This window comes from Podarcis muralis, chromosome 13, assembly GCF_964188315.1.
Source record: "Podarcis muralis chromosome 13, rPodMur119.hap1.1, whole genome shotgun sequence".
In the NCBI taxonomy this organism is placed as follows: Eukaryota; Metazoa; Chordata; class Lepidosauria; order Squamata; family Lacertidae; genus Podarcis; species Podarcis muralis.
The window spans coordinates 40405591-40430621 of NC_135667.1; the positions used below are offsets into that span (position 1 = coordinate 40405591).

General features: G+C 45.9%; 1 protein-coding gene across 1 annotated transcript in view; it reads left to right on the forward strand.

Moving 5' to 3' along the window:
* Positions 1 to 352: 352 nt before the first annotated feature.
* WNT3 (Wnt family member 3) overlaps positions 353 to 25031 on the forward strand; it is a 49241-nt gene continuing 24562 nt past the window's right edge. The window contains exon 1 of the mRNA XM_028702819.2: positions 353 to 520. Within this exon, the coding sequence (XP_028558652.1) occupies positions 441 to 520 (80 nt within the window). The 5' untranslated portion in view covers positions 353 to 440. The remainder of the gene's footprint in view (positions 521 to 25031) is intronic.

Below are 25031 nucleotides of genomic sequence, written 5' to 3' on the forward strand. Positions count from 1 at the left end.
CAAGCAGTAGGAATAAAGTTGCAAAAGCAAGGGGGGGTTAAGAGAGAGAGAAAGAGAGAGAGAGAAAGAGAGAGAGAGAAAGAGAGAGAGAGATGTTGGAATGATTGACAGCTCTGAACTATAGGCTCATCCCTTACCTTAGGCCATGCAATCCGATTGGCTGTCTCCTGACATCCCCAAAGCCCAGCACTTTTTAATAGAAGCTTTGGGTAGATCGTCGGGGGTGGGTGGGGGAATAGGTTCAGTGAGGTGCATTTCTGACAAGGCATAAAGTCATTTTCCCCCACTTTGGGAAGACTTTTCCCTGGGCTGCTTTTGGTGGGGGTGGGTGGGTGGGGGTAGAAAGGGCCTGGGTTTTTTTGATTTACTTGTTTTTACTTAAATGTTTTTCTGCAAACTTCGGGGAGAGCGGTCTTCTCCTCAGCACCAAGCCTGGACTAATGGATTACCACGTGCTCGGATTAATTTTAGCTTTCCTCCTCGGTGATGCCAACGTTTTAGCCGGTTATCCCATTTGGTGGTAAGGCTTAACTTTCCCCCTCGCCTCAAACTTTTGGCAGCTTGTTTTTCCCATCTGCATCCTGTCTCTGCACATCCTCAATTCTCTCTCTTAGTGCCCTGCTTTCATTCACACATTTCTATTCTCCCACTTTTGCTACGGTTAATGCAAGGCTTCTCGCTTTGGAAGGGTGAGGTGCTTCTTAATAATTTTTTGCATTGATAGCTTGATAGTTCGCCTCCCAGCCTCAGTCCTCAGTAGCTTCATATAACGCCTCTGAATGTAATTTTTAGGCAGCGGACGAGAATGTTGCAAAGCCAGTTGCAAAGGATGGCATCTCAGAGGGAGAAGTATTAATTCAGATTCATTGTTATTAAGTGTTTTGGCAAGGACCACAATGGAATACTGACAATGTTTTTTAAAAGGCCATTCATCAGATGTGCCTTTCCGTTTTAAATAATGTGACCATCCTTCAGTCTCCTCTTAAGTACTTGACCTGAATGGGTAGTAGTGTGTCTGTTTTCTTTGGCTATGCTACAATTGTTCTCTTTAATAATAATGATTTGGTCATATGTAAAGTCATTGGGCTACAGAAACACGGTTAACGAAAACCGAGCAAGTTACAAGTTCTGATTTGACGAAGATTTTTGTAACGGCTTGGAATTTTACTTCGCCGCTTTGCACGGAAAAGCAAATAAGCAATTTTCGCTCCTACTGGAGTTGTTTCTAGGCTCCAACAAACCAAAAAGATAATCACTAAAGAAAATGTGGTCAAAGACTTTGTATTTTGGGGGGCAGAGACTTACAGTAAAGGCAAATCTAAGGTTCATTGAAAGATGATAGCATTTAATAATTCAGTATCCATTCCCGGCAATTTCTCTCCTGATCTGTTAAGATTCCTCCTTGAAGTATATGTGGTGGAAAATGCTCAACCTAATGTGACTAGAAATCACAAAAGCAATGTTAACTTGAGTAACACCTAAAGAAGCCTCTCTTCCATCTTTCAAGAGTCCTTTTCATATTATTCATTCCTTAAGTCCTTTCTAAGCCGACACAACAAAGAAATGAGCTAAAGTAGACTGTGGAAATAGGCTAAAAAGGGACCGTATTTTGAAATTCGATGATTACTGTAAAGCTCTGCTTGGTTTCCCTATTTTAAAAACATGGAAGAACAAACATTTAGCACACCGGGCAGTATTTTATATTATTATTGTCTCGTTATGTGGGAATAATATAGAGACTTAAATGCTGACAAAAACAAGCCCGTTTCCCTTGCTCTATGGACATGAGTCATACACTGAGGGCACAGCCAGGATATTTCTTCAATTCAACGTCCTTTCATTTAGATTAATCAGATCTCTCTTAACCCCAGTTTGATAAAACCAGCTTCCTGCATTGTTTATTGGGCACCTCTGAACAACATCAGAGTTAAAAGCTTTGTTAGAATTGGAGAGAGTGCCAATGAGAGATGCATTTGGTTACCAAACACAGCTTTCGGGGAGTCCAGTTGGGTTTTCTGACCAAAACAGGCCCCTAAATCTTAATTAAGTCAACCACTTTTGAAACACAAAGAGGTATCTCGATATTTCAATGGCAAGATCTGTTCTTTTAGCATTCTCAAATAATGGCAATAAGAAGGGATTAATTCCCTTCGATCCCTATAGTTCCCCCAAAAAACCTATCCCCACCTCCTGAGATCCACTAAGGGGCAACTTCAATGACCTCACAGAAAACAAAGGATGAAATTTCTGGTTGCGAGAATCTAGGTGACGTAACATACGTAATTTAACAGGGTTTGCATCCAACATATTTTAGGAGATCAGTTTTTAAAGGGTCAGCAACCATTTTAGGGAGGCAATATATCATTGTCTGAACTGAACTTTTTGCTTCGACGATTATGAAGTAGGACGGCAAATACTATAAGAATTTCGCCGAGTACTAAGACCACAAACTTTGTTTTGCTTTTTGTTTAAAGGTGATTGCAGATTTGAGTGCATTAATGTGCGGTTGAACCTGAGTGTACATTTGTCACAAGCTGATATGTATGTTCTAAACCTGGATCTATCTTTTTACTCTGGATATTTTCTGCCTTTTAGTCTTTTGCTTCCCTCCCCTTCCAGTCCAGTTTATTGTTTTCGGCTGACATAACGCAGGGCTCCCCAACCTTCCGGGATATTGGGAGAAATTATTGCGGAGATCGCGAAATACTCATTTCCCAGGAGAAAACCTAGTGACGTTCAGACAAAACAGCTGAAACACCTGTACACATCCCAAAACAAATAAAACACAGACAAAAAATGGGCAGTGCTTTCCCCCTGAGGAAGAAAAAAGCATCAACAGCAGGCAAAAAACAACAGCTCCTAAATATAAAAATAAAAATTTGGAGAGACATAGAGCTTTGGCATGAGCCAAGGATGGTGTCAGGGTGCTGTGGTGCCCATGGGCACCACATTGGAGAGACCACATAGAAAGTGTTAGCTCCTACACCTTGCATTTTTCACCAGATATTAAGAAGTGGGTTGCAAAGAGCTGGATTTCAAATCTGGACCACGCCAGAGAGCCCCTTGCAACTCCCCCTGCAGGATAAATACATTTGGGAAGAGCTTAGACAGTAAATTAACCACATGCGTGTCAGCTCAGAAGTAAGCTCCATTGAGTTCAATGGGACTTATTTCCAGGTAAGCGTGTATAGAATTGCAGCCTAATACAACCTCCAAACAATGCGATAGAGGCAGATTCTATAGCCTGAAACATACCCATTCAAGCCCCTTCACGGTTTGGCGGTTTAACAAACACTGAGCAACACTATCTGAAAGGACACAAATGCTTGCAAGTATTTAAATAAATTAATTAGCTCTTTTTCAGCAATGAGGTGGAAGCTGTAGATCAGCAGCAAGCCACAGACTTTTAAACCCTGGTAGTTGGGAGAGTCGCAATCCACTTCTACCTTTTCAAATGCTTATACCTCATTGTTTCAAACAAGCAGACAAACGCCTCCCTAATTCTCCAGTCTAACCAGCAATCTAAAAAAGAAATAATGTAATTAGGAATGCAGTCCTGGATATGGGGCCAAATTTAGTATCCAGTTTATTCCAGCTGCAAAGTCTGAAATTTACGGTGCAGGTGGTACCTCTCTAGAGGAACTATTTAGGGGTGTGGTTCTGGGAAACAAGGATGGAGTGGCAGTAATACGGGGAAAATAGAAAAGAGCAGGAATGTTTGCACAGTTTCCAACTTGCCTGGAATTCTGGGGATGAGGCAAGGATTGTGCTGGGGGAGGGATACACAGTAATGCAAAATGCAAGTAACATGGGCAAGAAAGATATTTAGCTTCACCCTCTAATACGAACTGCCTGCATGTACAGTATATCCCTGCTATGAGGAAACGATTTATCTCGCTAACTTTCTACCTGCTGCTTTGTCGTTTCTGCTTGTCCTAATTGGCTTCCGTTAACACATCTGATGTGTTAGCTGCTGCGTATTTCATCATTCAATTGCCATTAAGCGGTATTGTTGGCAAACAGACTAGGCAGAGTCAGTGCAATCCAGTGGAGGTTTTCCGCATCCTTCCACTGACGTGAATCGAATGGTGTGTCCCGATCTGTAGAAACGGGAGAGAGCTGTTGCAAGGGCTATAGCTTCAGGCAGTTAGTCGGGAAGGGCAAGTGGTGTTTGCGGATTAACCGTGCTCCGTAGATGCGAAGAGCAGTCGTCGCAGGAAGATCAGCTTTGCAAAAAAGAAGAATCTCTATCCAAAACAGAGCTCCCAGTTCCTGGGCAAGACCGTTCAGACGGCGCTATCGTTCTGCGACGAATGTGTGGAATTCTGTGACCACACCCAGCCCAAATCATTTATTTATGTATTAGATTTATTCTATTTATAACTCCGTCATTAGATGTCAGGGCGGTTCACAGAATAAAATCATCAATAAAGTAGGCTGGGGGTGGGGGAATGTTATTGCCACTGCTCAAGGTGCATGCTCCTCCAAACAATTTGGAAACATATTTCTAGGAGTTGTTGTCTTAAAAAGAAAAGAAAAGGGAGATTTGACTTACAGTGCCATGGAGCAAAAAAGGGTAGCAAGGCATGTGAATTCAGCCCAAGGATGAGTGCAAAAATGTGTAGACACAGCCGAAGGTGCGACGTGCAAGCAGGAGGATATACTGTACCAATGTTCTCTATGAACCTAGGCCATGTCTGGGTCAAACAGGGGTCAGAGGTCAAAGCCTTCTCCTGGAGGCAGAAGGTGACAATGCCAGGGTCAGGAAGCAGAGGCAAAACAAGACGCAAATTATAAGCCGGAGACCACAGAAGGTTTACTTAAACCAGTGCACACTCAATGACTTTGTTCTCATCCACGTCAATAACATTCAAACTTGTGCACAAATAGCACATATAACCTGAACACGCACACATGTGCGTACACACACACACACACACACACACACACCATGGCTTTCAGCCTGTTGCATAGGACTAAGCTTGAAACTAAATACAGTGGGACCTTGTGTTACGTACAGTGGTACCTCGGGATGCAAACGGGATCCGTTCCGAACCTAACCCATGTCCACGCGTCTGTGCGTGCGTGGGTCACGTTTTGGGGCTTCTGCGCGTGCGCGTGACGTCATTTTGAGCGTCTGCGCATACGCGCAGCAAAACGCAGAAGTAACACGCTCCGTTACTTCCGGGTCGCCTCAGAACACAACCCCAAAATATTCATCCCGAAGCGCATTTATCCCAAGGTATGACTGTACTGTCCTCCTTACAAATTCGGGTTATGAGTTCCGCTGACGCGGGTGGGGCTGTGGGTTAAACCACAGAGCCTAGGACTTGCCGATCACAAGGTCGGTGGTTCGAATCCCCGCGACGGGGTGAGCTCCCGTTGCTCGGTCCCTGCTCCTGCCAACCTAGCAGTTTGAAAGCACGTCAAAGTGCAAGTAGATAAATAGGTAACGCTCCGGCGGGAAGGTAAACGGCGTTTCCGTGCGCTGCTCTGGTTCGCCAGAAGCGGCTTAGTCATGCTGGCCACATGACCCAGAAGCTGTACGCCGCCTCCCTCAGCCAATAAAGCGAGATGAGTGCCACAACCCCAGAGCCGGCCACGACTGGACCTAATGCTCAGGGGTCCCTTTACCTTTAACCCAGAAGTAGGTTCTCCGGGTAATGAACTTTGCTCCGGGATGCGAGCGGAAGTCATGCGCCGGCGGCACAGCGGGAGCGGGAATCCCCATTAGCGAAAGCGCACCTCAGGTTAAGAACGGTTTCGGGTTAAGAATGGACCTCCGGAACGAATTAAGTTTGTCACCGGAGGTACCACCGTATGTACAAGATTTAGACCCCTCCTCCTAACCTTGAAGACCCCTACCCGCCCTGTGCCCTCTATTTGACCCATGGCACAAAAACTGAGGGAGGGAGTGGTTGCCTTGGTTTGATTTGTTCTAGCGGCTCAGCTTCTGCAAAGCTTAGTTGGAACGGTTTGCAGAGGGGCACCTGTCTTGCAAAGTGTTTCTGTTTCTAGAGCCCAGCGGGCTGGTGTGTTGTCATTGCAAAAGAAAGGAAAAATGTTCTGGGAACTTAAATGAAGATGAAACAGTTTCGAAGATACCAGGGGATGAAAGTAGACCGGTTTAACATGGGGGAAGCAGTTTGATCACTGGAGCAGTTACGTACGGTGTAACTTGTTGCAAAGAAAGGACCAGGTTTAGGGCTGCTTCATAGGGAATAGCATTTTCTAATTGCACAGTGGTGCCATCCTGAAATTTCTGGGGAAAATGGATATGTGTGTGTGTGTGTGTGTGTGTGTGTGTGTGTATCTAGTACAGTGGTACCTCAGGTTACAAGCACTTCAGGTTACATACGCTTCAGGTTACAGACTCCGCTAACCCAGAAATATTACCTCGGGTTAAGAACTTTGCTTCAGGATAAGAACAGAAATTGTGCTCTGGTGGCACGTCAGCAGCAGGAGGCCCCATTAGCTAAAGTGGTGCTTCAGGTTAAGGACAGTTTCAGCTTAAGAACGGACCTCTGGAACGAATTAAGTACTTAACCCGAGGTACCACTGTATACATCTGTTTTATTGGATTTACGTGTTCTGAAAAGTCACACTTGGCTGCAACTTCCCAACACGTGTACACACAGCAATTTAGACGCATACAGTAATCTACACACTTTTTTGCACATTTGCTCCTAATACTGTAGGCAATTCACCACATTTGAAATGCCGCGTGGGATCACTTATTTATTTATTTATTTATTTAGTCTTCTCTTGCACAGGCCACAAGGCAGTGTACAAGAAAAACAAGTAGATAAGAATACATAAAATCCATAAAATAAATAAATAAATACATCATACATACATACATACATACATACATACATACATACATACCACAGTCCATTAAAAACACACAACAAATCACTGAACGGCAATTGCTAAGAGCAAAAGCAGCAACCAGGGGTCTCCTCCGAATACCCTCCCCAAAATAGGTGTTTTCTTGACTAACTGCCTGAAGCTATAGACATGTACGCGTTAGTTGTTTGAAATGCAGTGAGTCTCTCCCCCCCCCCCCCCGTTGTTGGGTCTCAGGTGGCATTCCTACATTGCTCCATAAATGGACCAAGGATGTCTTCACCCAAAGCCCATAACCTGATTTATTTCCCTGTGCTGAACTCCAATTCAATGAAGCTGTCGCCTGCCCCATGCGCAATAGCTGCGTGAAATGTACACACACCTCAGCTTCCGTTTTCTAAAGGGATAGAAGCTGGCGCATCGAAGGGGGCGTTTCTTAAGAAGCTACAGGACACCTACAGAGTGTGGCCGACATCATGTGCACTTGGCTTCAAACACCAGCAGGGGGAGCATACTGAAGCCGGAGTCAGCTGCAATGCGCACATAACCATAGAGAGGTTTGACCAGACATAGCTCAGTAGGGAGAGAATTCTACTTGCAAGGAGCCACCACCAAAAAAGCCCTTTCTCAGGCCCTCATACCATGTATTTCATCCCACTCAGGGACTCCTACGAGGGCCTCATCTGCTGATCTCAAAGTGCAGGCAGGTCTTGTTTAAGTGAAACACCTAAGATACCTTATATGTTGTTGTTGCTAATTAAATTTGTATACAGTGGTACCTTGGTTCTCAAACTTAATCCGTTCTGGAAGTCCGTTCCAAAACCAAAGCGTTCCAAAACCAAGGCGTGCTTTCCCATAGAAGGTAATGCAAAATGGATTAATCTGTTCCGGACTTTTAAAAACAACCCCTAAAACAGCAATTTGACATGAATTTTACTATCTAACGAGACCACTGATCCATAAAATGAAAGCAATAAACAATGTACTGCAGTCACACCATCAATCAGTTGCTGAACTGGGTTCCACACAGTCACAAAAAAGCCACAAAAACGCAAAATAAATAGAAAAAACAGGCACACCTCAGCGTAACACTCAAATCGGAAACATAACAATCAAAACAGAGCATGTTTGGCTTCCGAAAAAAGTTTGTAAACCGGAACAGTTACTTCCGGGTTTGCAGTGTTTGGGTTCCAAGTTGTTTGAGTACCAAGGTGTTTTGAGAACCAAGGTACCACTGTATACCTGGAGGTCTCAGGGTAGTTCACAAGAAGGGGAAAAAATCACAATGTAATATACATAATAAAAACAAAAACAAGAACAACCCAATAACACTCCCCAACACTTATTAAATGGGGATTGTATGTCAATCAGCCAGGGGCCTGGATTTTGCCTGGCACCTAAAGGTGTATAATGACCAAACCTCCCTAGGGGGAGCATGCAGAAAAGGCCCATTTTCATGTTGCCACCCTCCGGACCTCTCGTAGAGGAGGCACCTAAAGAAGGGCCTTAGAAGATGATTCTGGTTCATATCGAGACAGGCATTCCTTTAAGGTATTGGGGTCCTGAGCTGCAATATATATGTATCCCAGAAGAAGGAAATGGCAAAAGCAACCAAAATAATTCAGTGTGGGGAGAGTTAACAGCTGCGACCTACACACTCAAACTCGAACCTCCACAGGTTCTCTGTTCGAAGCTCATACCTGTACAGTGGTACCTTGGGTTACATACGCTTCAGGTTACATACGCTTCAGGTTACAGACTCCACTAACCCAGAAATAGTACCTTGGGTTAAGAACTTTGCTTCAGGATAAGAACAGAAATTGTGCTCCGGCAGCGCAGTGGCAGCAGGAGGCCCCATTAGCGAAAGTGGTGCTTCAGGTTAAGAACAGTTTCAGGTTAAGAACGGACCTCCGGAACGAATTAAGTACTTAACCTGAGGTACCATTGTACTGGTAAAACATGCAATCAAGAAGTCATTCCCCTCCAAGAACACAAGGAAGGCTGTGAACATTTTGTGGCATGGTTTGGGGTTGCTTCAAAAACCCGCCATCGCCAGGAAACAAAATGGATCAAGTTCCCTGGGGTCTCATCACAAGAGCACTCAGATAAGTGAACCCAGAGAGGCTTTCTTGGCGGCTGCTCTCCAACTCTGGAACTCGCACCCAGAAGTATTTTTAGAGACTGGATTTCATTTTCATCACCCAAAATTTTGAGTGCATGCTTCACATGCTTAAAAAGAACAAAACTTGGCGGCCAATAATGATAAATAGAGCATCCTTGAAGATGGCTGTCCGACCGTTCTGTGAAAACCTCCCAAGATGGAAGCTGCCTTTAGAGGCAAGGGCAAAAGCACTTTGGACAATCTTAGAGGCCTTCATTATTTTCCCACCTCCCCTGCAGTCGCCCTAAACCAACTGCCCATCCCAATTCTTTAGTGGCCTTTATTTTATTTATTACACCCTTTTAAATGCTTGAAAGCATAATATATTGTAAGGTATGGTAAAGGGACCCCTGTCCATTAGGTCCAGTCGTGGCCAACTCTGGGGTTGCGGCGCTCATCTTGCTTTATTGGCCAAGGAAGCCGGTGTACAGCTTCCGGGTCATGTGGCCAGCATGACTAAGCCGCTTCTGGCAAACCAGAAGCAGAGCAGCGCACGGAAATGCCATTTACCTTCTCGCTGGAGCGGTACCTATTTATCTACTTGCACTTTGACGTGCTTTCAAACTGTTAGGTTGGCAGGAGCAGGGACCGAGCAACGGGAGCTCACCCTGTCGCAGGGATTCGAACCGCTGACCTTCTGATCAGCAAGTCCTAGGCTCTGTGGTTTAATCCACAGCACCACCCGCGTCCCTAAATATATTGTACTGAGTGTCATAAATGTACAGCATGTTAATGTTTAGCTGTAAGATTTTAAGATGCCCAGTAAGAAATTTCAGGAAATTCTGATATTTACCAGTAAATCTCAAGAACAACCAAATGCCTCCAGTAAACGTTGAGATGTCGTGCTCAATCCATCTGAAAAAGAAAACCTGCAGCTGTTCGACTGTTTAAAAAAGGCACATGACACATACGTTCCCAGTGGACACCTGAATTGTAGGAATTGCCCGTAAATGTTAAGATGCACCTTTCCCCTGACATGGACTACAGTATATTTGTGTGTATATCTAATATTTTGCACTCTTTTAAAACTGTTGCCATCTGAGTGCCTAGCTTAGGAATGCAAACGGTACCCACTTATGTAAATGGCAGACCAAATAACAATATAACAAATAACAATAATCAGAGTCCTTGGAAGAAGTCTGCTGCAATGGCAAATTGCTCGATTACGGTATATTCTCTATACACAAAGGGAGAAATGCTCCTGATTTGGACATGACATTTCTATCTGGCACCGTCTCCCGCAAAAATAAACTTGGTTTTGCAGGCAAGATGCCCTCCTTGTTCACAATTTTATTTACCGTATTTTTCGCTCTATAAGACACACCAGACCACAAGACGCACCTAGTTTTTGGAGGAGGAAAACAAGGGGGGGGGGAATTCTGAATCTCAGAAGCCAGAACAGCAAGAGGGATCGCTGCGCAGAGAAAGCAGCAATCCCTCTTGCTGTTCTGGCTTCTGGGATAGCTGCACAGCCTGCATTCGCTCCATAAGACGCACACACATATCCCCTTACTTTTTAGGAGGGGAAAAGTGAGTCTTATAGAGCAAAAAATACGGTAGCCTATTTCCACTGTCGTGGCCTACCTAACACCCTTCAACATATACATTGGGTTTTTTAAATGTGGAATTCCTTGTTATGTTTTGGCAGTCAGTTTAGGCTGGCAAGCAGGGGAGCAAAGCGCCTTGACACAGTTGCATAAATTCATGGAGATGTTTGGGCGATTTCCATCTCTGTGATTCCATCACGATCCGATGAAGTAAGGAAGGATTTCCCCTCATCCTTTCCCTGGGGCACCAGAGACTGGATGTTGTATTTATAGCATTTATTATAAGTATTTGCAAATTAGCCGTTCCATAAAAATTCCCGGGGCAGCTTACATAAAAAGAAAATGCAGAGCAATTATGAAGCAGGTACAACCAATCAAAACCATTACGAAGCGCGGTAATGAAAAGGTAGTGAGATCTTAGAAGCCAGATAAAAACAATCAACAGAAGCAAAATGAATTCTAAAAAGGCCTGGCTAATGTTGAAAGGAAAACAAAAATAGCTGAAAGGTGAACATTTCTGGGAAACACAGAATGGACTCAAACTGTATCAAAATATCAGACTTCAAACTTTTTTTTCCAGATGGGGATTCCAACAAAGGCGTCTAAAATTAGGATTTCATCCAAATCTGCTTTAGGCTGCAATGCTATACACACTTACCTAGAATGGGCGTCGTTATTATTATTATTATTATTATTATTATTATTATTATTATTACCCCGCCCATCTGGCTGGGTTTCCCTAGGCACTCTGGGCGCCTTCCAGCAGAATATAAAAACAGAATATAAAATTCTACTCTCAATGAAATTTACTTTTAAGTAAGCATGCATAGGATTGTATTTCTATTAGGGATGAAAGGAAATGTCAAGTTTTGGTTCTCTCAGTTTCTCTTCTTTTTCCAATCTTAATCTCAGTTCTCCAGGTTTCTGTAGCAAATTTCCTTTTTAAAAATCCTCATGAAAATCCTTCAGGATTGTAGTGTGAATTTCTCCCGGCGCACACATTTTTTCTCTGAAGCTTGGACTAATGTACACATTTTTTATGGGAGTTTTCTCCTAATATAATGCAAGTTGATGTTATTTACATTAATATGTTCATATTTTATAAATGTTCCCCCCCCCCAAGACATATTGCATTTCTGGTAAACATAGTTTGGTTGGAGAACTGCATTGTAAAATTTGGAGAAGCAAGATTTTGAAGGATGGCAGAGTTCCAGTTCTCATCTTGTTTGGGAAAATGCGAATATGATAAATGCGGCTTTATATGCAAATCAAATCTATTTTTTCCCCTGCACCCTTAACTGCCAGAACATAATTTCCTTGCAGAGGGAGCACTTCACAGTGCCAGATTTACATATAAGCTAAACAAGCTATAGCTTATGGCCCCACTCTCTTGGCCCCCCCCCCCAAAAAACCTGGATGTACATTTCCAAAATATAAGATAAAAAACAAATAAAATAAAGCCTACATACAGCAGCAGTGTTTTGTGTTGTGTAGGCTCCTATGATGTAAGTCATGAGCCCCGCCTGCTAGCCTACTCCCTAAAATATCACTGGTTTATATATAGGGTGCCTACATTCAGCATGTGCAAATGGCTTTAGATACCTATTAGGTCCACAAATGACCGCATAGCATATATTCAACACAAAAAACCCTGACAATTTGTTGTTGACAAAGGACAGCTGGACATATTTGTTGTTGTTGTTGTTTAGTCGTTTAGTCGTATCCGACTCTTCGTGACCCCATGGACCAGAGCACGCCAGGCACTCCTGTCTTCCACTGCCTCCCACAGTTTGGTCAGACTCATGTTTGTAGCTTCGAGAACACTGTCCAACCATCTCGTCCTCTGTCGTCCCCTTCTCCTTGTGCCCTCCATCTTTCCCGACATCAGGGTCTTTTCCAGGGAGTCTTCTCTTCTCATGAGGTGGCCAAAGTATTGGAGCCTCAGCTTCAGGATCTGTCCTTCCAGTAAGCACTCAGGGCTGATTTCCTCAAGAATGGAGAGGTTTGATCTTCTTGCAGTCCATGGGACTCTCAAGAGTCTCCTCCAGCACCATAATTCAAAAGCATCCATTCTTTGGCGATCAGCCTTCTTTATGGTCCAGCTCTCACCTCCATACATCACTAATGGGAAAACCATAGCTTTTACTATACGGACCTTTGTTGGCATATATAAAGGGCCCCATTACCTTCAGTAGCTTAGGGCCTCCTCAAACCTAAATCTGGCTCTGACTTCACGCATTAAGTGTACAACTACAAAAAAGAACCCAGTGTGTAAATGTCACAAACATGCTTTTGCAAGATCTGTATATATCATACTACGAGTGCCTGCAGCAGCTCCCTGTTGAATGCAATATGTGAGATGCATTTACCTGGAAGTGAGAGTAAAGCCTGCCTGCTACTGCTGCTGATGATTTGGGGCGGTGCAAGCAAATGGGTTGATGGGAAGGTGCTTGGGGCAGCTGGAAGGTGCAACAGGAGTTGACCGAACTTTGTGGAATGTGAACTGCTGCCGTACAGTAAGGGGACGGAGCGCAGCTTGACAAGCTCCCAACCTAAAAGCTCCAGGCTGATCTGATAAAAGATGACAAGACTCCTGAAAAATGTTTAAACCTGTTTCTCCTTCCCCCTTTCTTTCTTTGTGCTACGATGCGGGGCGGTGGGGGAGCTAAGGGGCTGCAAAATGGAAAAGAAGGGGGGAAGGGAACAAAGAAGGAAAACAGCGGTAGCTACAGGAAGACAATACTAGAGTGTCTTTATTTATCGTTGTTGTTATTTATAGTGCAGCTAAGGAAGTAAGCTGGAAAGAAGGTCCTTTTCTAGGATACGGTGGCCTGCTGAAATGAATTGTCTCAGACCTGGGAAACGCACTGATTTAGGGCTGATCTTTGCCTTTCGATTCTGAGTTAGCTTCATCAGAAGTGCTTAGGGAGCCCACAAAACAACCATACCGCCAATTGAGAGAGCAGAATAAAATATCTATAAACGCTAAGTTGCTGCGATTGAAGCAGAGCTCTTTGCAACAGCTCAGCTCCTCTGCAAAGGAGCCGGGTGTGTTTTTGCAAGAGCCAAGCCGGTGAAACGAAATCGGCAGCCGCAGCAAGAGCGCAGTTTTTCTGCAACCAAGTTTTTAAGACTAAGCAGGTGAAACCTGCACAGGTAATTCTCTTGAGGCAAATCAAGATTCCTTGCAAGACTTGAGCTCCTCCACAAGACGTTTTGGGCTTGAGCATGTGTCCTGATCCCTCACTTGATGCACAATGGGCCAGTGCATTAACCAGGTTGGTGGTTTGAGCTGTGGCCAGGATTCCTGCACTGCAGAGAGCTGAACTAATGAGCCTCAGTCTCCCTTCCAACCCTAGATTTGGAATGGCCCAAATGTTATTTTGGGGTGTAAAACCCTTGGCCCCTAATTCTTAAGTGTGGCCTGGAGAGATAGGAAGTCTCGAATCATAGAATCGCATCTGGTCCAACCCCCTGCAATGCAGGAATATGCAGCTATCCCATATGGGGATCGAACCTGCAACCTTGGCATTATCAGCACCACACTCTAACCGGCTGAGCTATCCAGACTTCCCCACGTCACTGAGAGACTGGCACCCTACAGGAAGCGTAATTGCTGACCCAGTGCTACCATGCCCAAACCAATAACTGCCAATATAGATATATATGAACAAGAATATAGGACAGTACATCCCCCCCCAAAGGCTTTGGGCCAGCCAAATGGCACACCTGCATTGCTGGTTGACTGTCGTAGTTGAGTTGCATGCCAGGCCTCCTAAGAAGTGTGGGGTGTGAAACACAGAGCAGTCAAATACAACATTCCTAGAGTGGACATGTTTAGACATGAAGAGGGATGTTTGTCCAGCCAGTAGATAAACTTCCTGTTTCCTCCTGTGCTGGGACAAACTTCCTCTACATGTGACCAGAGGTGGGCGTGACTTTACCTGTGCAGGTAACAAAAGCACAGGAGTGGCCACCACATCTCTCTCTGACTCCAATCCTCGAAGAAGCAACATCTCCTTAGCCTGAGATGGTCTCTTGGCCAGCCAAGAGAGGACAAAGGAACTATCTCCTTATGGGATAGATTCCACGTGTGTATATTTTGTAACTTAAATCTGCCTTCTGGGATCCATTTGTGAACAGAACGTGTGAGTAAACTCTTTTAAACTTTCATACAAGGCTGTGTCGTATCTATTCTTTTTAGGTAAAGGTAAAGGGACCCCTGACCATTAGGTCCAGTCGTGACCGACTCTGGGGTTGCGGCGCTCATCTCGCTTTATTGGCCGAGGGAAACGGTGTACAGCTTCCGGGTCATGTGGCCAGCATGACTAAGCCGCTTCTGGCGAACCAGAGCAGCGCACGGAAACGCCGTTTACCTTCCCGCCAGAACGGTACCTATTTATCTACTTGCACTTTGACGTGCTTTCGAACTGATAGGTTGGCAGGAGCAGGGACTGAGCAACGGGAGCTCACCCCGTCGCGGGGATTCCAACCGCCAACCTTCTGATTGGCAAGTCCTAGGCTCTGTGGTTTAACCCACAGTGCCACCCACGTCCCACCTCTATTCTTTTTAGGAGGGAATAAAAGAGGAATTACCAGGAAACTTATTTTAGAGGCTTATGCGAGCCTGGCAAACCTATCCGCTGTGTAAGTTTAAAAGGGGAATGTTACTCTGCTAAATCACAGGACTTGTTAACACAAGTTGGGGAGGATATAATTAAACAATATATCCTCTCCTGCCTCCCTGAACATTCCCACAACAAGAGCCTGTTGGACCAGGCCAATGGACCATCTCGTCTGGCATCCTGTTCTCACAAGCCAACCAGGTGCCTGTAGGAAACCCACAAATTTGGGTTTCCAGCAGCTGGCATTCAGAAGCCTTTCTGCCTCCGAGCATGGCCCTTGTGGCTAGAGGCCATCGAGAGCCCTCTCTTCCATGAATTTGTCCTATCCTCCTTTAAAGCCATCCAAGTTGGTGGCCATCCCTTTGTGGGAGCAGTTTCCATAGTTAAACTATGAGCATAGCTGTCAACTTTCAGATTGAAAAATAAGGGATCAGCAGCCTCGAAAATAAGGGATCAGCAGCCTCACCTGTCCCGGGGACAGTCTACGGGATATCTTACAATCCAGGATAGCAGCGGGAAACGGCGCTGAAATAAGGGATTTTCCCGCCAAAAAAGGGAAGGTTGACAGCTGTGACTATGAGCTGTGTGAACCTTCCAACAACACTTCATTGGACAACCACGAGTTCAAGTGTTACGAAAGAGGAAGGAAAACTATCCCCACTTACCATGGTGTGCTTAATTTCATAAACTTATATAATGTCGCCCAGTGCTTCCCCCCCTAAAAATATAATAATGTTTAGGGGTACTCTCAGGGGTACCTACTCATATTGAAATACTGCCCCTCAATGAAGCCAAACTTAGATTCACAAAATGTTTAGGGGGATGCGTACCCCTGCGTACCCCCAGAAAAAAAGCACTGATGTCACCTCTTACTTCCCTCTCAACTAAAAAGCCCCAAACCCTACAACCTCTCCACATAGAGGAATCACTCCATTTCCTGATTGATTGTTTCACTTGCTCTTTTCTGAAACTTTTCCAACCCTACAATCGACTTTTTGAGGTGATTGTAACTGGTACAATCTGGTACACAGAACCTTTTGTGTGTGAAATGCAGCAGCAAGCATGCTGGGCCCATAGCAGTAGTGACTAATAATAATATGCATAAATGAGGATTTGGGGGCATGCATCCCAAAATAAGCTTTGCACTGTCATAAACCATACATCCACATGAAGGGCTTTCGCCTTCCAGGTGCCTGTCTCTGGCACAGCATTTCACTTTGGGCTAAATCACTCTGAAGCAGGCTTTTCTCCCAACGAAAATACAGTGGTACCTCGGATTAAGTACTTAATCTGTTCCGGAGGTCCGTTCTTAACCTGAAACTGTTCTTAACCTGAAGCACCACTTTAGCTAATGGGGCCTCCTGGTGCCGCTGCACCGCCAGAGCAGGATTTCTGTTCTCATCCTGAAGCAAAGTTCTTAACCCGAGGTATTTCTGGGTTAGCGGAGTCTGTAACCTGAAGTGTATGTAACCTGAAGCGCTTGTAACCTGAGGTACCACTGTATGTATAAATGCATAAGAATCTGGGAGGGGGGTGTACACCCCAAAAGCTTGGAAGTAGAACGAGAACACTGAAATGTAATAATAATAATAATAATAATAATAATAATAATAATAATAATAGTTTATTTATACCCCACCCATCTGGCTGGGTTTCCCCAGCCACTCTGGGCAGCTTCCGACAAAATATTAAACATACAATAAAACATCAGTGGTTCTGATGTTTCACCAATATAGTGGTTCTTCCTTATATGGAGGAACTGCCTCATTAGTATGTGTAAGTATATGCATTTTTTAATTAAGTAAAGGTAAAGGGACCCCTGACCATTAGGTCCAGGCGTGGCCGACTCTGGGGTTGCAGCACTCATCTTGCTTTACTGGCCGAGGGAGCCAGCGTTTGTCCGCAGACAGTTTTTCCGGGTCATGTGGCCAGCATGACCAAGCCGCTTCTGGTGAACCAGAGCAGTGCACAGAAACGCCGTTTACCTTCCTGCCGGAGCGGTACCTATTTATCTACTTGCACTTTGACGTGCTTTCAAACTGCTAGGTTGGCAGGAGCAGGGACCGAGCAACAGGGAGCTCACCCCGTCGCAGGGATTCGAACCGCCAACCTTCTGATTGGCAAGTCCTAGGCTCCGTGGTTTAACCCACAGCGCCACCCACGTCCCTTTTAATTAGTAAGGTGGGGGATGTTTTTTAAACACTGAAACGGAACATTGTGATTCAGTCGAGAAAAGAAAAGTGTGGGGAGGAAGAAGCCTGTTCACCTGTGTCGCTCCTGTTGTTGTTGGACTCGCATTTCCCATCAGCACCAAATTGCATGACTAAGAATGAGGGATGATGCCCTGGAGCAGGGGGTTAGGAGAGGAGGGTTGCACAGTGGCATAGCGTGGGTTGCCGGGGCCTGGGGCCATGCAGAAGAGGTGGGAGGGAGGGAAACAGATGGAGTATACATGCGCATTCAACTGCCTATAGCGTCCGCGTCACCCAGCAGATCGCAGAGATAAGAAGAGTTGTTCCATTCTCTAGCGAGGTCACTTCCTGGATCACATGGGGAAGCCGTTTTCAACGGAGCCTAGCGACGGAAGCATGTAGCTGTATCGAGGCAGCACGGGGTGTTGGAATTTCGCGCCCCTGTGCCCTCCGCCCACATGCTACGCCACTGGGTGTGCGTGCTGCGAGGTTAAAATCCCCTTTCCCTGCACCATACAAGCATAGAGGAGGGAAATAAAATTTTGCCTGCCCGTGCACACACACAAACTGCTATAAGGAAACTGCTTAATACATGCCATGCTTTTAAATAAGCAAACCAATAGCAAGTGATCTTAGTAATAGTTGTTTTTGCCATTCTGAATACCTCCAAGAGGGTCCTTTAAGCTTGCCTCCTTGCACCTGAAAGGCCTTCTCCCCTTTCCCCATAGACATCTGGAATGGTCATGGTGTTCCCTGGTTTTAAGATGTCCGCTTAGCTTCCTCCAACCATCACCACCCCAGATCTCCTTCCGAACATCTCTCTCTAGCTCTAAGTCCCAGTCTCTTTCCCACCCGCCCCAGACCTCCTCTTTCTTCAGAGCTTAGACCTTCAAAACAGGAACACTTGCAGATCCCAAGTCATCAGCCCAGTTACCTAACTTGGAAGTCCTCTTGGCTTTGGAAGGAGGAGGAGGCGCAGAGCGGAGCCGGTGCCAACTTCGTACCTCTCCTTGCTGCTAAAAATAAGCCGCTGCTTCTTGCCCCCAAGTCAGGTTACCTCCAGAGGTAATGACAACAAAGCAAGCAGCCAGTTAAAGAGCAATTATCTCAACCTAATCGCTTCCCCGGGGCAGGGAAGGCTGCCAAAGCTCAGAACTGCTGCTCTGCGGAGATGGGTCTTCTTTTCAGAGCGGGCCACACCTCTCATTGTATGAGGAAAAACCTTCCATACCTACAGGGGCCTGTCCTGCCAACTAACTCCCCGAATCTGGCCTGATAACCCACCCCACCCCCTGAGCTTTTAGAGTTTAAAAAAGATAAAGGTACCCCTGCCCGTACGGGCCAGTCGTGTCCGACTCTAGGGTTGTGCGCCCATCTCACTTAAGAGGCCGGGGGCCAGCGCTGTCCGCAGACACTTCCGGGTCACGTGGCCAGCGTGACAAGCTGCCTCTGGCGAGCCAGCGCAGCACACGGAACGCCGTTTACCTTCCCGCTAGAAATCGGTCCCTATTTATCTACTTGCACCCGGGGGTGCTTTCGAACTGCTAGGTTGGCAGGCGCTGGGACCGAGCAACGGGAGCTCACCCCGTCGCGGGGATTCGAACCGCCGACCTGACAATCAGCAAGTCCTAGGCACTGAGGTTTTACCCACAGCGCCACCCGCGTCCCTTTAGAGTTTACAGTGTGCTTATTGCAGATATCCCCTGGAAACGTTCGTAATTTCCCCCATTTCCCCAGTAGTATTAAATTTGAATATATTATTTCAAAGCAGCGGCAGGGAACATGTTGTTGAACTACCTTTCCCATCATTCCTGACCATTCCCATCATGCTGGCTGGGGCTGATGGGAGCTAGAGTTCAACAACATATGGCGTGCCCATGGTTCCCACCCCACGCTTTAAATCCCCCAGGAAAAGAACCGGAAGGGGCTTTTATTTATTTATTTTAACTGATTGCCGGAAACCTCAATAAAAGCATCTGGGATATCACTGTACCTTCTGATCCTGATTACTCAGAGCCAGGAAAATCCCGCTTTGCACATGCTCAGAAAACTCTTTTCAGCTGCAATGAGGGTCAAAGACTTTTTGCCTTCCTGTTGCAGCATAAAAAAAAGAAAAGTTTTGCGGTGGCGCATTTACTATGGCATAAGAATTAAAGAACCTTTTAATGAGGGTGAAAGAGGAGAGCGCAAAATATGGTCTGAAGCTCAACATCAAAAAAACGAAGCTCATGGCTTCTGGGCCCATCACCTCCTGGCAAATAGAAGGGGAAGAAATGGAGGCAGTGAGAGATTTTACTTTTTTGGGCTCCATGATCACTGCAGATGGTGACAGCAGCCACGAAATTAAAAGACGCCTGCTTCTTGGGAGAAAAGCAATGACAAACCTAGACAGCATCTTAAAAAGCAGAGACATCACCTTGCCGACAAAGGTCCGTATAGTTAAAGCTATGGTTTTCCCACTAGTGATGTATGGAAGTGAGAGCTGGACCATAAAGAAGGCTGATCACCAAAGAATTGATGCTTTTGAATTCTGGTGCTGGAGGAGACTCTTGAGAGTCCCATGGACTGCAAGAAGATCAAACCTCTCCATTCTTAAGGAAATCAGCCCTGAGTGCTCCCTGGAAGGACAGATCCTGAAGCTGAGGCTCCAATACTTTGTCCACCTCATGAGAAGAGAAGACTCCCTGGAAAAGACACTGATGTTGGGAAAGATGGAGGGCCCAAGGAGAAGGGGACGACAGAGGACGAGATGGTTGGACAGTGTTCTCGAAGCTACCAGCATGAGTTTGACCAAATTGTGGGAGGCAGTGGAAGACAGGAGTGCCTGGCGTGCTCTGGTCCATGGGGTCACAAAGAGTCGGACACGACTAAACGACTAAACAACAACAACAAAGTGTTATCATCATCATTATTTATTAGCTTTATGTGCCACCCTTTATCACAAGATCCCAGGGCAGTGTACTGCATTAAAAACACACTTGACAGTGCATCGTAATAATAAACATAACACAAAGCATAATAACAGACAGCATAATAGTAAAATAATCAGCCCCCACAACCACTTTTCACAGGCCATAGATTATTTAACGGCTAAAGGCATGGCCTGGGTAAAGAGGAATGTTTTTAGCCAGACGCCTAAAGACTTGCAATGTTGTTGCCCGATGAGCTTCTCTAGGGAGAGCATTTCACAGACGAGGAGCCACCACAGAAAAGGCCTGTTCTTATGTGGCCACCCTCTGAACCTCTCACGGAGTGGGGACGTAGAAAAGGGCCTCGGACGGCAAGCGCACAGTCTGGGTCGGCTCGTATGGGGACAGGCGGTCCTTAAGATATTGAGGTCCTGAGACATGTGAGGTTTTGTAGGTCAGCACCATAATGCCAGGTTTGGCATTAGATGCTCAAAGTACTTGTGGACTTAGGAGTCCATTTCATCAGATGCAAGGAGATGGATGGCAGGTGTGGAAGAGCAAAAGTTGGGTTCAACTAGCAGGCAGTTAAACTAGCATCCATGGTGATGATGATTCAATCGAAGCCTAAGGGTTTAGGGCTAGTACAGTGGTACCTTGGGTTAAGAACTTAATTCGTTCTGGAGGTCCGTTCTTAACCTGAAACTGTTCTTAACCTGAAGCACCAGTTTAGCTAATGGGGCCTCCCGCTGCTGCCGCACCGCCAGAGCACGATTTCTGTTCTCATCCTGAGGTAAAGTTTTTAACCCGAGGTACTATTTCTGGGTTAGCGGAGTCTGTATCCTGAAGCATCTGTAACCCAAGGTACCACTGTATTGAAATTGGGTTGATTCAGGAGCCGAGCCTGGTCTCAAACCGAGCCCTGAGGAAGCCCCGTACTAGCACTGTTTGTCTTGGCTCATGAAACCATACCTTAAGACTGGTGGGAAGCCTGGGGCCCTTTTTATGGTTGCTGGATGATGACCCCTGGCCATGCTGGTTGGGACTGATGTGAGCTGGAGTCGCAAGTACAACAGGAGAAACACAGGATTTTCACTAGTGCATTGCAGGGCTGACAGATAAACTGAGCGGATAGCTGGATAGCTCAGTTGCAAGAACAGGAGACTCTTAATTTAGGGTCGTGAGTTCGAGCCCCACATTGGGCAAAAGATTGCTGCATTGCAGAGGGTTGGACTAGATGACTCTTGTCATCTTGACCTTTCCAAATCCACAATTCTAACGCCCTATTGTTATAAGTGCTCTTCAGGTCAAGTCTGTGTCCAGGGCAGCTGTTTATCAGCTCCACCTGGTACGCAGCCTGAGACCCTATCTGCCCACGGACTGTCTCGCCAGAGTGGTTATCTCCCGCTTGTACTACTGTAATGCGCTCTACGTGGGGCTACCTTTGACCCAGAAACTACAATTAATCCAGAATGCAGCAGCTAGACTGATGACTGGGAGTGGCCACCGAGACCATATAACACCTGTTCTGAAAGACCTACATTGGCTCCCAGTATGTTTCTGAGCACAATTCAAAGTATTGGTGCTGACCTTTAAAGCCCTAAACTGCCTCGGCCCAGTATACCTGAGGGAGTGTCTCCACCCCCATCGTTCAGCCTGGACGCTGAGGTCCACCTCCAAGGGCCTTCTGGTGGTTCCCTCCCTGCAAGAAGTGAGGTTGCAGGGAATGAGGCAGAGGGCCTTCTCAGTAGTGGCACCCACCCTCATCAGAGGGAAATCTGGAAATAAACAGCTATCTGATTTTTAGAAGACATCTGAAGGCAGCCCAGTTTAGGGAAGTTTTTAACGTTTGATGTTTTATTGTAATTTTAATATTTTGTTGGAAGCTGCCCAGAGTGGCTGGGGAGGCCTGGCCAGATGGGTGGGGTATAAGTAATAAATTATTATTATTATTATTATTATTATTATTATTATTATTATTATTATTATTATTATTGGTGTGGGTTGTGTTGATTGCATGCTGATTGCAGCATCTGGGATTGATAATATTTGTATCCCGTCCATCTAACCGGGTTGCCTCAGCTACCCCAAGAGGCTTCCAACATAGTTAAAAACACCATAAAAACATTACACATTAATAAAAAGCTTCTCTAAACAGGGCTGCCTTCAGATGTCTTCTAAAGGTTATATTGTTATTCATGTCCTTGCCATCAGGGTATAAATATAGTATTATTGTTGTTGTTGTTGTTGTTTTCATGCTTTTCACATATGCAGGAATGTGCGGCCTACTACCAGTAGCCAACTGTAGCAGGGAGATGTAGCATGCTGTACTACAACTCCCTTATCCCCTAACCATTGGCCCTGATGCCTGGGGCTGATGAAAGCTGGAGCCCCACTATATTTAGAGAGTCCCAGGTTCCCCACCCTTGTCTGACAAGGTCGGAGAAGAGGGGAGCAGAGAAGGTTGCCTGGTAGCAAGCCTTCCTGAGAGGGAAGGCCCCCTAGATTCCCAAGCAAGCTTGCGGCCTAGGGCTGCAAGCTCAGGAGAGCCTATATTCGCCACATTTCGATGGCGTCTCCGTCGGCCGCCTGCTCCAGCCATCATCCCTCCCGGCGCAAGCAGCAGACTTCCGTGCAGCTTACATGGTGGGCTGATTCCATTGTGGGTTCAGCAGCAGAAACCTCCCGCCCCCATGGACAAGAGGGTATAAGCATCTTCTAAGGAGGTAGCCAGGGAAACGGCCCGGTGGGGTTAAAGATGCCTATAATGTCTGCGGTTGCCCTTTCGATAAGGAGCACTCTCAGCAGGGGTGGAAATAAAGGATCACAAGGGGAAAGGCTTTAGAAAATGCCCAAGGCACAAGATACTCAAATGCCTGTCGGACACTCCCCCTGGCCTGCTTGTCTTATAATGAAAGTGCTCCGAGGTCAGGCTGTGGCAGATGAATGAGACGTCCCCGTTTTCAAGTAGGAATGCTTAAGAAATCCCCCCCCCCCAATCGCTCTGTCCTCTAAACCACCCTATCTTGTTTCCTGAGGTGCACTAATACACTCGTGACCTACGGTTCTTTGGCATTTCTGGACTTTGTCCAAAGACCTCCTCCTCCTCCTCGTTCTCCTCCTCCTCCTCCTCCTCCTCCTCCTCCTCCTCTTCTTCTTCTTCTTCTTCTTCTTCTTCTTCTTCTTCTTCTTCTTCATATATTTATGCCCCAGCCACTCTGGGTAGCTTCCAACACATACAGTATAAAAACATAATAGAACGTCAAACATTAAAAACTTCCTGCCACAGGGCTGCCTTCAGATGTCTTCTAAAAGTTGGGCAGTTCTCTATCTCCTTGACATCTGATGGGAGGGTGTTCCACAGGGCAGGTGCCACTACCAAGAAGGCCCTCTGCCTGGTTCCCTGTAAATTCGTTTCTCACAGTTCGAAAGCATGTCAAAGTGCAAGTAGATAAATAGGTACCGCTCCGGCGGGAAGGTAAAGGGCGTTTCCGTGAGCTGGTCTGGTTTGCCAGAAGCGGCTTAGTCATGCTGGCCACATGACCCAGAAGCTGTACGCCGGCTCCCTTGGCCATTAAAGCGAGATGAGCACCACAACCCCAGAGTTGGCCATGACTGGACCTAATGGTCTTTACCTTTACCTATGTAAGCCTTAAGATTTGATTTGCAGAGATGCATGAATTGTCCAATAGCTCAATGGACCCGTCCCAGCTGAAGGTGTAAATTGCATCTACTGAACTATTTGGGAGACTGGGGCTACACTGATGATGACCATGGTAAGTTTTCTTGCCCTAACATAACTTGACCATCCAGCTCATCCTGCCAAATGATTAAGGACAATTTTACCAAACATCATCAGCTAATGAAGACTTGAGGGGGGGACCTTTGACCCAAAAGACATTGGACTACAAATCCCATCAGCCCTTACCAGTGGTCAAGGATGATGGGAGTTGTAGTCCAACTACATTTGGAGGGCTGAAGTTTCGCCCGCTGCTGAGTTAATGTATTGGGGAAATGACAGTCCAGATAACCCCCATGTCAGGTGATAGGGACACTCCGTTCATGATCCTCAATGATCCTCAACTTCCCATATTCAAGTTCCAATACGACACTCCATGTTTTTCATCCCTAAGAGACCTCTCTTCCCTCTCCCTGAGAGCCATACCAAAGATGAAAGGTACAAACATTGTTTTATGTATTGGGGATGGGTTTGGTTCATGTTTCGGATGACTCAAGGCCATATTTCGAACCAGGAAGCAATTAGTAGATGAAATTGGGACAGAGTTGGCTTATCTGTTGGGAGTCTCTTGGAGTAATTTGCTCTGTGGTTGTTTACCTGGATTCCACCCACTTCTGGCATGAGGCAGGCTGTAGTGTGCTGAATTGCAAAGGACTGAATGGTGGAGGATTGGTGGGCCATGGAGGGATAATCCTTTAGGGCCAAGGGTGGGAGGGATGGAATTAGCAGAATAATCATAGAATCATAGAGTTGGAAGAGACCACAAGGGCCATCGAGTCCAACCCCCTGCCAAGCAGGAAACACCATCAGAGCACTCCTGACATATGGTTGTCAAGCCTCTGCTTAAAGACCTCCAAAGAAGGAGACTCCACCACACTCCTTGGCAGCAAATCCCACTGTCGAACAGCTCTTACTGTCAGGAAGTTCTTCCTAATGTTTAGGTGGAATCTTCTTTCTTGTAGTTTGGATCCATTGCTCCATGTCCGCTTCTCTGGAGCAGCAGAAAACAACC